The following is a 16,610-nucleotide window of genomic DNA, read 5'->3' on the forward strand; positions in this document are numbered from 1 at the left end:
GAAGGAAACTGGCTTGGTTCAGGCATAGGAGCCCTAGCAAGCCCAGGAGAGACAGCTGGTCAGCTGGCTGCGGCCATGGTGTGAAGGCTTTATGTATGGTCCACAATTCAAATCTACGTTGGGGATCAAGGATACTTCAAAGGAGAAGTATGATTAGGATTGAACCTAAGTAAAATTAATCAAACAAGTGGATTAGAGTAGATGAAAAATGGAGGCAGAGACACCAGTGGGGAATCCATGTGGAATGGTTTCAGCAAGAAGTAAAGAGGGCAAAGGCAAAGGTGATGAACAGGAGCTGTGGATTCAACAGACACTGTGAAAGGAGATGGTATATGACTTTACGATTGATAACAAACAGGGAATAAAGGAAGGGAAGACTTAAAGATACCTGGTACTTTCAAATTTTGCTAAATGGATTATATCAGTTATGATGAACCAGTAAGTAAAACCTTACCATATGAACCTTCAGGAAGCTACAGTATAAATTCACATACACACAAACTACTCATTAGTATGCAATATTAGAATAAACTGAGGACAGCAAAAAATCTGAAATTTTAACTCATTTCATACTAGTTAATAACATGAAACAAAATGTGTATAAAACAATCTTACCCCTTTGCTGTATTCACTATCTGAATCACTGCTAAGTTCCTCAGTATTCATAATTTCCAAATCAGATTCCCCAGGTGCAATTGGCACTGTCACTGTGAGGCTGGCATTATGAATAAATGATTGACAATCACTTTCTTCCACCAAGTATTTGTCCATGCTTTTTCCAAAACCACTGGTTTTATCTTTTTCTTTGTGAAAATTGTGATCCTTGCTCATTTCAGCAAGTGTGTGGTTAGAGATGTAGTTTTCCTTCTTAAAATTTAGATCTTCTGTTCGTCTTATCTCTTTGGAAATCTTTGGCTTTGTGGAAAATGCTTTTAGAATAAATTCACGTAAGGTTTGTTTCACATAATTTATTCCCTTCTTAATTCTAGCCACTGCAGTCTGGAGGTTGTTTGCATCAGTGTCTTCTTCAATTGCTGTAAGATTGTCTGAACTAAATGAGCTCAATAATAAAGCAAGAAATAGGTTGAGGACCTATGTCAGGGTGGGGATAGGGTGTGGAGAAAAAGGGAGACAGGAAATAAAAATGAAAATAAGTGCAGTTTTCTGAAATACAGGCCAAAATCCAAACCAGCAATGAAGAGCCCTGCACTTTTTCGCCCATAGATAAGAACATACGATAGGTATAGAGGAGAAGCTAGAGTTCTCATCAGTCTCTCTATGTCTGAGCTTCTGTGAACTCTGGGGAGCAGAGGTCAGCCATACCCTTTAAAGGGTATGAGGAGCAAAGAGAATGCTCCCTCACCATTACCATGATGTCATTCCTAAGTTCCTTTCTACAGCAGGAATCCCTTGTCCAAACTCCCTTTTATGGGTCTACATAGCTCTTCTAACATTACCTTTAATTGATATTTGTTACCTGTGAGAAACAAGTAGAACAAGAAAATTGTGATTAGTGTCTATTGTGCTGAAGGTAACTTAAGCCAAGATCTGTGTTCACTTTTCCCAGGAGATAAATGTCACTTATTACAACAAATGGAACACATAATACTTACAGAGCTCCTGTAATAAAATATTCTGTCTGAGAATTTTGCCAACTTGCAACTTAATGAGGCTCTTTTTTTTTTGGTTGCGCTGTGTGTTATGTGGGATCTTAGTTCCCTGGCCAGGGATCAAACCCGTGGCCCCTGCAGTGGAAGCATGGAGTTCTAACCACTGGACTGCCAGGGAAGTCCCTTAATGAAGCTTTTAAAACAAAGAAAAAGACCTGCCCATTGAACCCAATTCAAATGAGACAATGGCATTATGATTGGGTGGCTTCACTGCCAATCATTTTCGCCCCGGACAACTCCAGGTCAAGACAACTCTGACTTGAAGCAAAGTTCTGTTTGTGTGCAAACTATTTCTGTTTTTCCTCCTGGAGGTAAGGGTCCAGGTGAACTGAACATTGTGGAAAGAAAAAAAAAAAAACGAATTCTTACAGAGGGCTAAAAATATGTAAATCATATTTTAAAAGTGTTTTATATAAAAAACAAAAAGATAATTGAAATAAACTTTCATTTAAGTCTCTTCATGGCCAAAAACATCTACCTCATATTTAAACAATCAAAATTAGACCAAACTGAGGAAAAGGGACTCACCCCTGATTTTGGTCACACATAAAACAATTTCTCAGAAATGTAAGTAGAAAAGCACAAGTTAAAAATGTCTGTGTTGGGCTTCCCTGGTGGCGCAGTGGCTGAGAATCTGCCTGCCAGTGCAGGTATCACGGGTTCGAGCCCTGGTCTGGGAAGATCCCACATGCCACGGAGCAATTAGGCCCGTGAGCCACAACTACTGAGCCTGCGCGTCTGGAGCTTGTGCTCCGCAACAAGAGAGGCCGCGACAGTGAGAGGCCCGTGCACCGCGATGAAGAGTGGCCCCCGCTTGCCACAACTAGAGAAAGCCCTCGCATAGAAATGAAGACCCAACACAGCCAAAAATAAAAATAAATAAATAAAAAATTTTAAAAAAAGTCTGTGTTAATATGTCTAGTTTAAGAGAAGAATCTGAGAGGGAGGGGAAAAAGAAAAGCATAGAAAACAATTTGATGAATCATTCAGGAATTCTGAATTGGTTATTTTCATTTTGGTTTTTATTGTCAATGAAAAATATATTTCACTATGAAATGCATGTTTGTTTATGTGTATGTTTTAATAGGAATGTTGACGGGAAGCCAAGGGCTCATTTTACCCTTTAGTCTCCCTAATCAATGTAAACGTTAATAGATTTCTTTTTTTCCTTCAAATTTTTAATTACATTTCATTTTTCCAGCTTTACTGAGAGATGATTGTCATACAACACTGTGTAAGTTTAAAGTGTACAACATGTTGATTTGATATCCTTATATATTAGGGAATACCTCCATCATGTCTCATAATTACCATTATTTTTTTGTAGTGAGAACATTTAAGTCTACCCTCTTAGCAACTTTCAAGTTGGCATGTGGGCTGCAAGGACAAAAAAAATGAGCAACTTATTTTCAAGCCAGTGGGAAGTGAAGGTACTAACTATATGGCTATTATCACAGACAACCTCCTGGGATACCTGATGAAGAGTCTGATGCTAGGTTGACTAACTAAACCAAACCAACATGGTGGCTTTGAAAATTGAATTGAGTCATTGAAGAGCATCTTATCCCAATTATCTCCTGCCTCTAAGCTTGAAAATTCCTACCAACAGGTACGTATAAGAAAGAAGGAAACAGTGAAGGCGTACAAGCTAGGAAAACACTAATGGAGAAGCAGATCACTTGTAAAAGAGATGCTATAGAGCAGTGGTGGGCAAACTTTTTCTGTAAAAGGGCCCGATAATAAATTATTTAGGTTTTGTAGGACAAAGAATCTCTATGGAGACTACTCAGACCTGTTTGTGTAGAGTAAAACAGCCAAAGACAATATGTAAATGAATGAGCATGTCCGTGTTTCAATAAATTTTGCTTATGGAAACTGAAATTTGAATTTCATATAATTTCCATGTGCCAAAAAATATTTTTCTTTATATTTTTTTAACAATTTAAAAATGTAAAAAACATTTCAGTTTTGCAGGGCTATGCAAAAACAAGCAGTGTGTGGGATTTGGCCCATGGGCCATATTGTTTGCTGATACTTGTTATAGGTGCTAGTCTTATATGTGACTTTAACAGAGCAGGACTAGTCCTTCCATTTGCCTTGTTCCATTATAACTTCATTTTTGTTATTGTTAATTTAATCATATTCTATTTACTAGTATAGCTTCACATTTGAATCAACACTTATGAGACATGAAAACCACAGATGTAATTCATATGACATCACTATCAAAATGAAAGAATAAAATAGAAAACTTTCCATTAAAATAAATATTGTGAAAAATATAAATATAGGTTATCTGGCACAAAAAGGAAGACAATATTTCATTTTCTTTTCTGTTCTTCACTGAATTAAAATAATCAATATTCCATTATAATTAACAGTTTTAGATCTAATTAATCCTATAATTATAAAAGTAACTGATCATATCATCATGTAACTATTTTCTATGGAGAATTTTAAATGTATGAACATCAGATTACATACCACCAGGTTTCCAATGACCATGACCATCATGTAAACAATAAGGCACATGGCTTGACCGGCGACCTCCATGCAGTCCCACATGGTCTCTATCCACTCTCCACACAGCACTCGGAACACAATCAGGAAGGAGTGGAAGAAGTCGTTCATGTGCCAGCGTGGGAGTGTGCAGTCTTCATTGATCTTACAGACACATTCTTTGTAGCTCTTACCAAAGAGCTGCATGCCGACCACAGCAAAAATGAAGACGATGATGGCCAACACCAAGGTGAGGTTACCCAGAGCCCCCACTGAGTTACCAATGATCTTGATCAGCATGTTCAGTGTTGGCCAAGATTTTGCCAACTTGAAAACTCGGAGCTAAAAGTCAACACAAAGCTTAATATTAATTTTTATGAAAAAGTTCTCAATGTTTCCAATCTTGAATTTTGTTCCAAAATTTAGTTCTAAAATATTGTCATTATTACCTAGCTAAAATCGATTATTTCTACTTTTCATTCTCATCTACTCTCAATATTCCTGTTATTTTGTTATACTTGCCACCATATAATTACCACACAAATTTTGAAGGAACTGTAATTTTAGTTCAGGATTGTTATAGAACCTCTATCAGATATTATTATATCCTTTAAATTGAAAATTTATCCTTAATTCTATTTTCTGGTACTTTCATAATTTTTTTCATGCTGACATAGGGAGGAAGCCTAACATGTTAGAGGAAAAAAGCATTAGGAAGTCTTTACTTTTTATTTATTTATTTATTTATTTTATTTTATTTATTTTTTTTTTTTTGAGATACGAGGGCCTCTCACTGTTGTGGTCTCTCCCGTTGCGGAGCACAGGCTCCGGACGCGCAGGCTCAGCGGCCATGGCTCACGGGACCAGCCGCTCCGCGGCATGTGGGATCTTCCCGGACCGGGGCACGAACCCGTGTCCCCTGCATCGGCAGGCAGACTCTCAACCATGGCGCCACCAGGGAAGCCCACTTTTTAATATTTTTGATACCATAGAACAATTTTGAGGGTATAATCTTTAATTATCAAATCTACAAAGTAAAGAGGGAGGAAGATGGCGGAAGAGTAAGACGCGGAGATCACCTTCCTCCCCACAGATACATCAGAAATTCATCTACACGTGGAACAACTCCAACAGAACACCTACTGAACGCTGACAGAAAACCTCAGACCCCCCAAAACGCAAGAAACTCCCCACATACCTGGGTAGGTCGAAAGAAAAAAAGAATAAACAGAGACAATAGGATATGGACGGGACCTGCACCAGTGGGAGGGAGCCGTGAAGGAGGGAAGGTTTCTACACACTACAAGCCCCTTCGAGGGCGGAGACTGCAGGTGGCGGAGGGGGAAAGCTTCGGAGTAGCGGAGGAGAGCACAGCAACAGTGGTGTGGAGGGCAAAGCAGAGAGATTTTGGCACAGAGGATCGGTGCCCTCAGGCACACACCAGCCCGAGAGACTTGTCTGCTCGGCCGCCAGGGCGGGCGGGGCTGGGAGCTGAGGCTCGGGTATCGGCTTTCAGTCGGAGTGCAGGGAGAGGTCTGGGGCTGGCGGCAGGAAGAGACCCTGAAGGGGTTAGTGCTAGCCCGGAGGGAGTCCGGGGAAAGGGTCTGGAGCTACCGGAGAGGCAAGAGACTTTTTTCCCTTTTGTTGCCTGGTGTGCGAGGAGAGGGCATTCCCCTCCCTCCCCTCTGCCTGAGTGAGCCAGAGCCCCCGAATCAGCGGCTCCTTTAAACCCGTCCTGTCTGAGCGAAGAACGGACGCCCTCCGGCGACCTACGCGCAGAGGCGGGGCCAGGTCCAAGGCTGAGACCTGGGAGCTGTGAGAGCAGAGACAGGGAAATCTCTCTGTGCAGCCTCCGAGGCAGCGGATTAAAGCTCCACGGTCCATTTGATGTGCCCTGCGTCTGTGGAGTGCATGAATGGACAGCGAATCATCCCAAATTGAGGAAGTGGACCTTGAGGACAAGACTTAAGACTTTCCTCCCCTTTTTTTTTCCTCTTTTTACAACGAATTATCTCAAATTAAGGAGGTGGACTTAGCAAGATTTCAGACTTTTCGCCCTTTTCCTCTTTTTACAACGAATTATCCCAAATCGAGGAGGTGGACTTGGAGAGCAAGATTTTTGATTTTTCCCCCTGCTCTCTTTTTGTGAATGTGTATGTGTAATCTTCTGTGTAAGATTCTCTCTGTATAGCTTTGCTTCCACCATATGTCCCAGGGTTCTTTCGGTCCGTGTTTTTTTTCAATAATTACTTTTTAATTTTAATAACGCTACTATATTTCATACTTTATTCTATTTTACTTTACCTGCTCTTTCTTTTTTTCCTCTCTTCCCTTCCTCCCTCCCTCCCTCCGCTCCTCCTTTCCTTCTTTCTTTTTCTTTCCTCCATCCCTCCCTCCCTCCCACCCTTCTTCTTTCCACTTTCTTTTTCTTTCCTCCCTCCCTCCCTCCCTCCTTTCTTTCTTTCTTCCTTCCTTCCTTACTTCCCTTCTTCCTTTCTTTCAATCTCTCTTTCTTTCTTCTACTAATTATTTCTTTCTACTTTTTCTCACTGTTATTCTGAGCCGGGTGGATGAAAGGCTCTTGGTGCTGCAGCAAGGAGTCAGTGCTGTGCCTCTGAAGTGGGAGAGCCAACTTCAGGACACGGGTCCACAAGAGACCCCCCAGCTCCACATAATATCAAGCAGCGAAAATCTTCCAGGGATCTCCATCTCAACACCAGCACCCAGCTTCAGTCAACGACCAGCAAGCTACAGTGCTGGTCACCCTATGCCAAGCAACTAGCAAGGCAGGAACACAACCCCACCCATTAGCAGAGAGGATACCTAAAAACATAATAAGGCCACAGGCACCCCAAAACACACCACCAGACGTGGACCTGTCCACCAGAAAGACAAGATCGAGCTTCAACCACCAGAACACAGGCATTAGTCCCCCCCACCAGGAAGCCTACACAACCTACTGAAACAACCTTAGCCACGGGGGACAGACACCAAAAACAACGGGAACTACGAATCTGCAGCCTGCAAAAAGGAGACCCCAAACACAGTAACATAAGCAAAATGAGAAAGCAGAAAAACACACAGCAGGTGAAGGAGCAAGATAAAAACGTACCAGACCTAACAAATGAAGAGGTAATAGGCAGTCTACCTGAAAAAGAATTCAGAATAATGATAGTAAAGCTGATCCAAGATTCTATTTCCCAGATCCAAAATCTTGGAAATAGAATAGACAATATGCAAGAAACAGTTAACAAGGACCTAGAAGAACTAAAGATGAATCAAGCATTGATTAAAAACACAATAAATGAAATGAAAAATACTCTAGATGGGATCAATAGCAGAATAACTGAGGCAGAAGAACGGATAAGTGAGGTGGAAGATAAAATAGTGGAAATAACTGATGCAGAGAAAAATAAAGAAAAAAGAATGAAAAGAACAGAGGACAGTCTCAGAGACCTCTGGGACAACATTAAACGCACCAACATTCGAATTATAGGGGTTCCAGAAGAAGAAGAGAAAAAGAAAGGGACTGAGAAAATATTTGAAGAGATTATAGTTGAAAACCTCCCTAATATGGGAAAGGAAATAGTTAATCAAGTCCAGGAGGCACAGAGAGTCCCATACAGAATAAATCCAAGAAGAAATACGCCAAGACACATATTAATCAAACTGTCAAAAATTAAACACAAAGAAATCATATTAAAAGCAGCAAGGGAAAAACAACAAATAACACACAAGGGAATCCCCATCAGGTTAACAGCTGATCTCTCAGCAGAAACTCTACAAGCCAGAAGGGAGTGGCAGGACATAATTAAAGTGATGAAGGAGAGAAACCTGCAACCAAGATTACTCTACCCAGCAAGGATCTCATTCAGATTTGATGGAGAAATTAAAACCTTTACAGACAAGCAAAAGCTGAGAGAGTTCAGCACCACCAAACCAGCTTTACAACAAATGCTAAAGGAACTTCTCTAGGCAAGAAACACAACAGAAGGACTATACCTACAATAACGAACCCAAAGTCATTAAGGAAATGGGAATAGGAACATACATATCAATAATTACCTTAAATGTAAATGGACTAAATGCTCCCACCAAAAGACACAGAGTGGCTGAATGGATACAAAAACAAGACCCATATATATGCTGTCTACAAGAGACCCACTTCAGACCTAGAGACACATACAGATTGAAAGTAAGGGGATGGAAAAAGATATTCCATGCAAATGGAAATCAAAAGAAAGCTGGAGTAGCAATTCTTATATCAGACAAAATAGACTTTAAAATAAAGACTATTAGAAGAGACAAAGAAGGACACTACATAACGATAAAGGGATCGATCCAAGAAGAAGATATAACAATTGTAAATATTTATGCACCAAACATAGGAGCACCTCAATACATAAGGCAAATACTAACAGCCATAAAAGGGGAAATCGACAGTAACACAATCATAGTAGGGGACTTTAACACCCCACTTTCACCAATGGACAGATCATCCAAAGTGAAAATAAATAAGGAAACACAAGCTTTAAATGATACATTAAAGAAGATGGACTTAATTGATATTTATAGGACATTCCACCCAAAAACAACAGAATACACATTTTTCTCAAGTGCTCATGGAACATTCTCCAGGATAGATCATATCTTGGGTCACAAATCAAGCCTTGGTAAATTTAAGAAAATTGAAATTGTATCAAGTATCTTTTCCGACCACAATGCTATGAGACTAGACATCAATTACAGGAAAAGATCTGTAAAAAATACAAACACATGGAGGCTAAACAATACACTACTCAATAATGAAGTGATCACTGAAGAAATCAAAGAGGAAATTAAGAAATACTTAGAAACAAATGACAATGGAGACACGACGACCCAAAACCTATGGGACGCAGCAAAAGCAGTTCTAAGGGGGAAGTTTATAGCAATACAATCCCACCTTAAGAAACAGGAAACATTCCGAGTAAACAACCTGACCCTGCACCTAAAGCAATTAGAGAAAGAAGAACAAAAAACCCCCAAAGTTAGCAGAAGGAAAGAAATCATAAAGATCAGATCAGAAATAAATGAAAAAGAAATGAAGGAAACGATAGCAAAGATCAACCAAACTAAAAGCTGGTTCTTTGAGAAGATAAACAAAATTGACAAACCATTAGCCAGACTCATCAAGAAAAGAAGGGAGAAGACTCAAATCAGTAGAATTAGAAATGAAAAAGGAGAAGTAACAACTGACACTGCAGAAATACAAAAGATCATGAGAGATTACTATAAGCAACTCTATGCCAATAAAATGGACAACCTGGAAGAAATGGACAAATTCTTAGAAATGCACAACCTACCAAGACTGACTCAGGAAGAAATAGAAAATATGAATAGACCAATCACAAGCACTGAAATTGAAACTGTGATTAAAAATCTTCCATCAAACAAAAGCCCAGGACCAGATGGCTTCACAGGCGAATTCTATCAAACATTTAGAGAAGAGCTAACACCCATCCTTCTCAAACTCTTCCAAACAATATCAGAGGAAGGAACACTCCCAAACTCATTCTACGAGGCCACCATCACCTTGATACCAAAACCAGGCAAGGATGTCACAAAGAAAGAAAACTACAGGCCAATATCACTGATGAACATAGATGCAAAAATCCTCAACAAAATACTAGCAAACAGAATCCAACAGCACATTAAAAGGATCATACACCATGATCAAGTGGGGTTTATTCCAGGAATGCAAGGATTCTTCAATATACGCAAATCAATCAATGTGATACACCATATTAACAAGTTGAAGGAGAAAAACCATATGATCATCTCAATAGATGCAGAGAAAGCTTTTGACAAAATTCAACACCCATTTATGATAAAAACCCTGCAGAAAGTAGGCATAGAGGGAACTTTCCTCAACATAATAAAGGCCATATATGACAAACCCGCAGCCAACATTGTCCTCAATGGTGAAAAACTGAAACCATTTCCACTAAGATCAGGAACAAGACAAGGCTGCCCACTCTCACCACTCTTATTCAACATAGTTTTGGAAGTTTTAGCCACAGCAATCAGAGAAGAAAAGGAAATAAAAGGAATCCAAATTGGAAAAGAAGAAGTAAAGCTGTCACTGTTTGCAGATGACATGATACTATACATAGAGAATCCTAAAGATGCTACCGAAAAACTACTAGAGCTAATCAATGAATTTGGTAAAGTAGCAGGATACAAAATTAATGCACAGAAATCTCTGGCATTCCTGTACACTAATGATGAAAAATCTGAAAATGAAATCAAGAAAACACTCCCATTTACCATTGCAACAAAAAGAATAAAATATCTAGGAATAAACCTACCTAAGGAGACAAAAGACCTGTATGCAGAAAATTATAAGACACTGATGAAAGAAATTAAAGATGATATAAATAGATGGAGAGATATACCATGCTCCTGGATTGGAAGAATCAATATTGTGAAAATGACTCTACTACCCAAAGCAATCTACAGATTCAATGCAATCCCTATCAAACTACCACTGGCATTTTTCACAGAACTAGAACAAAATATTTCAAAATTTGTTTGGAAAAACAAAAGACCCCGAATAGCCAAAGCAATCTTGAGAACGAAAAACGGAGCTGGAGGAATCAGGCTGCCTGACTTCAGACTATACTACAAAGCTACAGTAATTAAGACAGTGTGGTACTGGCATAAAAACAGAAAGATAGATCAGTGGATCAGGATAGAAAGCCCAGAGATAAACCCACGCACATATGGCCAACTTATCTTTGATAAAGGAGGCAGGAATGTACAGTGGAGAAAGGACAGCCTCTTCAATAAGTGGTGCTGGGAAAACTGGACAGGGACATGTAAAAGTATGAGATTAGATCATTCCCTAACACCATACACAAAAATAAGCTCAAAATGGATTAAAGACCTAAATGTAAGGCCAGAAACTATCAAACTCTTAGAGGAAAACATAGGTAGAACACTCTATGACATAAATCACAGCAAGATCCTTTTGGACCCACCTCCTAGAGAAATGGAACTAAAAACAAAGATAAACAAATGGGACCTAATGAAACTTCAAAGCTTTTGCACAGCAAAGGAAACCATAAACAAGACCAAAAGACAACCCTCAGAATGGGAGAAAATATTTGCAAATGAAGCAACTGACAAAGGATTAATCTCCAAAATTTATAAACAGCTCATGCAGCTCAATAGCAAAAAAACAAACAACCCAATCCAAAAATGGACAGAAGACATAAATAGACATTTCTCCAAAGAAGATATACAGACTGCCAACAAACACATGAAAGAATGCTCAACATCATTAATCATTAGAGAAATGCAAATCAAAACTACAATGGGATATCATCTCACACCAGTCAGAATGGCCATCATCAAGAAATCTAGAAACAATAAATGCTGGAGAGGGTGTGGAGAAAAGGGAACACTCTTGCACTGCTGGTGGGAATGTGAATTGGTACAGCCACTATGGAGAACAGTATGGAGGTTCCTTAAAAAACTAAAAATAGAACTACCATATGACCCAGCAATCCCACTACTAGGCATATACCCTGAGAAAACCATAATTCAAAAAGAGACATGTACCAAAATGTTCATTGCAGCTCTATTCACAATAGCCCGGAGCTGGAAACAACCTAAGTGTCCATCATCGGATGAATGGATAAAGAAGATGTGGCACATATATACAATGGAATATTACTCAGCCATAAAAAGAAATGAAACTGAGCTATTTGTAATGAGGTGGATAGACCTAGAGTCTGTCATACAGAGTGAAGTAAGTCAGAAAGAGAAAGACAAATACCGTATGCTAACACATATATATGGAATTTAAAAAAAAAAAAAATGTCATGAAGAACCTAGGGGTAAAACGGGAATAAAGACACAGACCTACTTGAGAATGGACTTGAGGATATGGGGAAGGGGAAGGGTAAGCTGTGACAAAGGGAAAGAGAGGCATGGACATATATACACTACCAAACGTAAGGTAGATAGATAGTGGGAAGCAGCCGCAGAGCACAGGGAGATCAGCTCGGTGCTTTGTGACCGCCTGGAGGGGTGGGATGGGGAGGGTGGGAGGGAGGGAGATGCATGAGGGAGGGGATGTGGGAACAGATGTATATGTATGACTGATTCACTTTGTTATAAAGCAGAAACTAATAAAAAAAAATCTACAAAGTAATGAACATATTATAATGGTTGAAATTCTATAAACCATAAGCTTATTGTGATATAAATCATCACCCTACAACTATACTAGCATACAACTGAATATGTCTTCAAGATCCTAAAATTAAGATATCTCTGTGATTTTGAGCTCTAAGTGCATGTTACTGAATGGGCTTTATTTTACTAGATATTGAGACCTAATCTTGTCTGTTGATTCAAGCCTCCAAAAGTTTTAAATAATAATAATGCAAAACCAAAGAAACACCCCTTTATATATAGAATATAATGGTAAGGTTGGTTTATATTTACCAGTCTGAATGATCGTAGAACTGACAATCCTTCCACATCTGCTAGAAAAAGCTCCACTAAGCTTAAAGTCACAATAAGACTGTCAAAAATATTCCATCCTATTTGGAAGTACTCATATGGATCCATGGCAATTAGTTTTAAAACCATTTCAGCTGCAAAGATGCCAGTAAAGACCTACATGAAAAATATAATATTTTCTAGTATTATTAGAAGGAATGGAATCAAGCTAACGATAATAATGACTATATGTTTAACATTTACTGTGTTTCAGACAATGTGCTAGATACTTTATAAACATATTATTATTTCATTCAATCCTACAAACCAAGTATCACTAGTCCTATAGCTCTAATACAAGCATTGAAGGGTTATGAAGCTCTAACTCACCTATCAGCTCTCATCACCTTTAGATAGCAACATAGAAAAGCATACTAAAATTTCAGATAAATAAAACCTTTGAAAATAAACACAGGCAATCTTTGCAAAACAAGTTTTGTGGGTCAACAAGTTATTCTGGAAGATAATATAAAGGAAACAGACTGATACAAAAATTTGGAGCCAGTCTTTTTTTCTGGTCTGACTACTCTTAGGGTAATAAGGAACAAGTTGACTCACTGTTTAAAGATTTATCAGTAAAGGAAAAAGTATTTAATTGATACAGTAGCAGCTAAAGTAAGACTTCCAAAGTTTTGACTGAAAAGTGCATCACAAAACATCATTAATTCATGACATGGCATCAAAGGACTCATTTAAAAAGGCAACAGTGAAAGACTTATGAATCATTCGGGTATAATTTGATTCAAAGAAACTGAGCAAAGAAGGTTCAAAGGGAAATAGCTCTATAACTGCGTGAGTTATTTTTAAAATAATGCAGCATCAAGAAGACTAGCAGGAAGCGCCCAGACTTGGGATTGTAGCTATAGACAAGAAACATGGTGAGTCTTTTTTGGATTCACAGTGATGCAGTCAACTCAGTAAGAAGGTACTGATTTTCATGATCTGGACCTCTACCAACAACTAGAAACTAGGCGGTCCTGCCTTTTTCCAGTGAGGAATAGAAAGAAGAATGCTAACTTAGAGCACATGAGTTTTAAACATCCTGACTGGGAATATTCATAAGAAATTTTAGAGAGACGACCAACTCAGAAACACTCTTTGACTTCAAAGACCAAGTGGTTTGGGACCACGGCAAAAGTAAAATTATCTCATACAGACATTTGCAAAGACGTCCAGAGTCTCTCATGATTTATGAAGAGTCATAAGTTGGGACCTTTTGGCTGTGAAATAGTACTTCTGCCTGGTTCATGCAGATTGTTGGAAACTAGCACTTTCTATTTGCCATAAGGCATTAATTAACTTGAGTGTGATCAACTCTGCACATTAAAGTGCATCAACTTTCCTACTAGAATCCTCCTAGTCTGCCCTTATGTCTTCTGTGTCCAGTTTAATCATTCTGGTTTCTAAATATTCTTGTTCTTAAGGCTTGTTTCTGCTGATTCATTGAAAGTATGATGGTGATGACGACAATAGGTTTGATTTGTTGAGTACTTACTATATGCCAGGATGATAAGTAGAAAGTGTTTATTCCTCTCAATAATATGATATATAAAATATCATTATCATTATATTAATGAATTATTATTATTTTATAAATAAAGTATTATAATCATATAAATGAAAAAATTAAAGATTATAAATATTAAAACATTTTCCCAAGGTCATATAACCAGTAAGAGGCAAAACCAGGATTCAAACTCAGGACTTTGGGTCTCCAAAGGTCTAGATTCTTTACCTATTATGTCAAAACAAAGTATCCATAGCTTTTCTGAAAACATGTAGGGTATGTACTCACAAGGAAGCTGCAGTGTAATTATAAAATGGGTAAGGAAGTATCAAATTTTCAAAGTGTTGCTACTAAGAGACATGCCAGCAGAAAAACAGAACACACTATCAACTCCCAAGATGTGACTCGTTATGGAAATAGTATTGTTATTTATAGGCCTCAATATTACTGCAAAATTATTTTAAAATAGTAACTATCACCAGAAACTTGACTCTGTACAATGATTCATACTGTGAATTCTGGAGATGCCTAATTACCTAGCTAAATATCCATCTGACTTCAAAAAAAGAAACGACAATCATGACAAACAAAAAGAGCAGCTCTGGAAACATAACCCACATTAAGAGACTTACCAAATTTCCCACAGTGAGCACGTTTTTGAATTCATCAGTCATCGGGTGATGTTCCATAGCCATGAACAGTGTGTTTAAAACTATGCAAATGGTAATAGCAAGATCTACAAAAGGATCCATTACAATAAAATAGATAAGTTTTTTGAATTTTATCCAATATGGAGAGCAATTCCAGATCAAGAATGTGTGTGCAAATCTGTACCACCAAGGTGGACATTTTTGTCTGGACTCCTCGAGTTCTGGGAGGAAAAACAACAGAGAACACCAAGTCAATCATTTGCTTATTGTATACTTTTTATTCCTCACCAGATACAAATCAGCAGTATACTTTAACACTGAAACAAGTCTTCTGTTTAGACTTTGCAAATTTAACAGTACTGTTTCTATGAAAGCATAGCATGTTACAGAAAAATCTTATATCACACGTTCATTTACTAGATCAACCAAGGAGAAGGTAGTGAAATTAATGAATGAGAGCAGATATGGATATCTCTGAGAGAAACATATACTTAACATATGACAGTAAACAAGAGAATTGATGTTTTCTTAATGGAGATACGTATATTTTTAAGATAAATGTATGTATACCAGTATACATACTTTCCCCTGTGTCCTTAACCCATTACAACAATAACACACCTCTACTCTCTCCAGGAAAAGCTCTTGTTAGTTCACAGGTGAAAACAATCCCAGAACCAAGAGACTGGAAATAATTTATAGAGTGACTCATGCAATAGGCACTAAACACCATTAGCCCATTTAGTTCTCATCATATATTTAGGAGGTGGGTGAAAACTTTGGGCCCATCATGGGTATGTCGGGGGATGAGGTGGTAGCCCGTGGACAAGGTAAGACCTGGGGCACATTGTGGGGAGAGAAGGTGGGAGTCAACACATTTTTTAAATTGCCACCCTTTGACCAACCACTAATATTCACATCATATTCTCTGAACTGCTTTCTCTAATTCCTTTGGATCACAATCTTAACAGACATCATGTCACATATTACCATTTTGCAATTTTATAGAAGGTGCTCAGAGGCAGCAATTTATAAACACCTGGAAGTTTGTATTATTTTCTCACATTTCAGAAAGATGATCAATTCCAAGAGATTAGATAAAGTTTCGAAGAATACATAGTGAGAGAAGCACACAGGCCTGGGTTAACTTCCCTTTCTTCATTTAGTACCATAAAGCTATCTATCTTTGAAAGGCATATCGCCCAAAGCCTGTCTTTAATCACAAATAACTTTATCCACTTTTTAAGCACATAAAGACAATTCCTTTAGTGTCCATTGGTTAGCCTTACCATTGTTTATAACCATTTTATATTCTTTGAATTCTTTCTAAGAACTTGTTATATCTATTTAAGGCTGACTAGGACTTACCTGAATTTTGTTAAAAATCTGTATGGTAAAGAGAATATTATTCCGTACCTTCTACAGTGTTTGTTAATATGCTTGCCCTACTCATTGCCCTTTGTCTGAGATTGGGATCATTCAACATATCCTCAGAAAGGAGGTAAGAACTGGAACGTCTTTTCTTGTTTATTTGATGGTTTGTACCCTGAAAAAAAAAGATGATTAATTACAGTTTTAAGAATGGAATTCTAATAAATTGTAAATGGAATTCTAATAAATCTTGCTCACAGAGTTGTAGTGAGTAATTAAAAGTAGAGTCTAGATTGTTGATTCGAATCATGGCTCTGCTAATTGCAGGCTGTGTATCATAGGAGAGTTACTTAACCTCTC

At 38.2% G+C, this 16,610-nt stretch overlaps 1 protein-coding gene across 4 annotated transcripts in view; it reads right to left on the reverse strand.

Annotated features, from left to right (window-relative positions):
* Positions 1–16,610, reverse strand: part of SCN9A (sodium voltage-gated channel alpha subunit 9) — a gene marked incomplete at both ends in the record, with an annotated part of 91,494 nt that overhangs the window by 49,161 nt on the left and 25,723 nt on the right. For all 4 annotated transcript variants that reach the window (XM_079710440.1, XM_079710438.1, XM_079710439.1 and 1 more), the window contains 5 exons: positions 616–1,092; positions 4,155–4,511; positions 12,666–12,839; positions 14,862–15,100; positions 16,296–16,425. In XM_079710440.1, the coding sequence (XP_079566566.1) occupies positions 616–1,092; positions 4,155–4,511; positions 12,666–12,839; positions 14,862–15,100; positions 16,296–16,425 (1,377 nt within the window). The remainder of the gene's footprint in view (positions 1–615; positions 1,093–4,154; positions 4,512–12,665; positions 12,840–14,861; positions 15,101–16,295; positions 16,426–16,610) is intronic.

The sequence above is a fragment of the Hyperoodon ampullatus genome (assembly GCF_949752795.1).
Source record: "Hyperoodon ampullatus genome assembly, chromosome: 8".
NCBI classification, from domain to species: Eukaryota; Metazoa; Chordata; class Mammalia; order Artiodactyla; family Ziphiidae; genus Hyperoodon; species Hyperoodon ampullatus.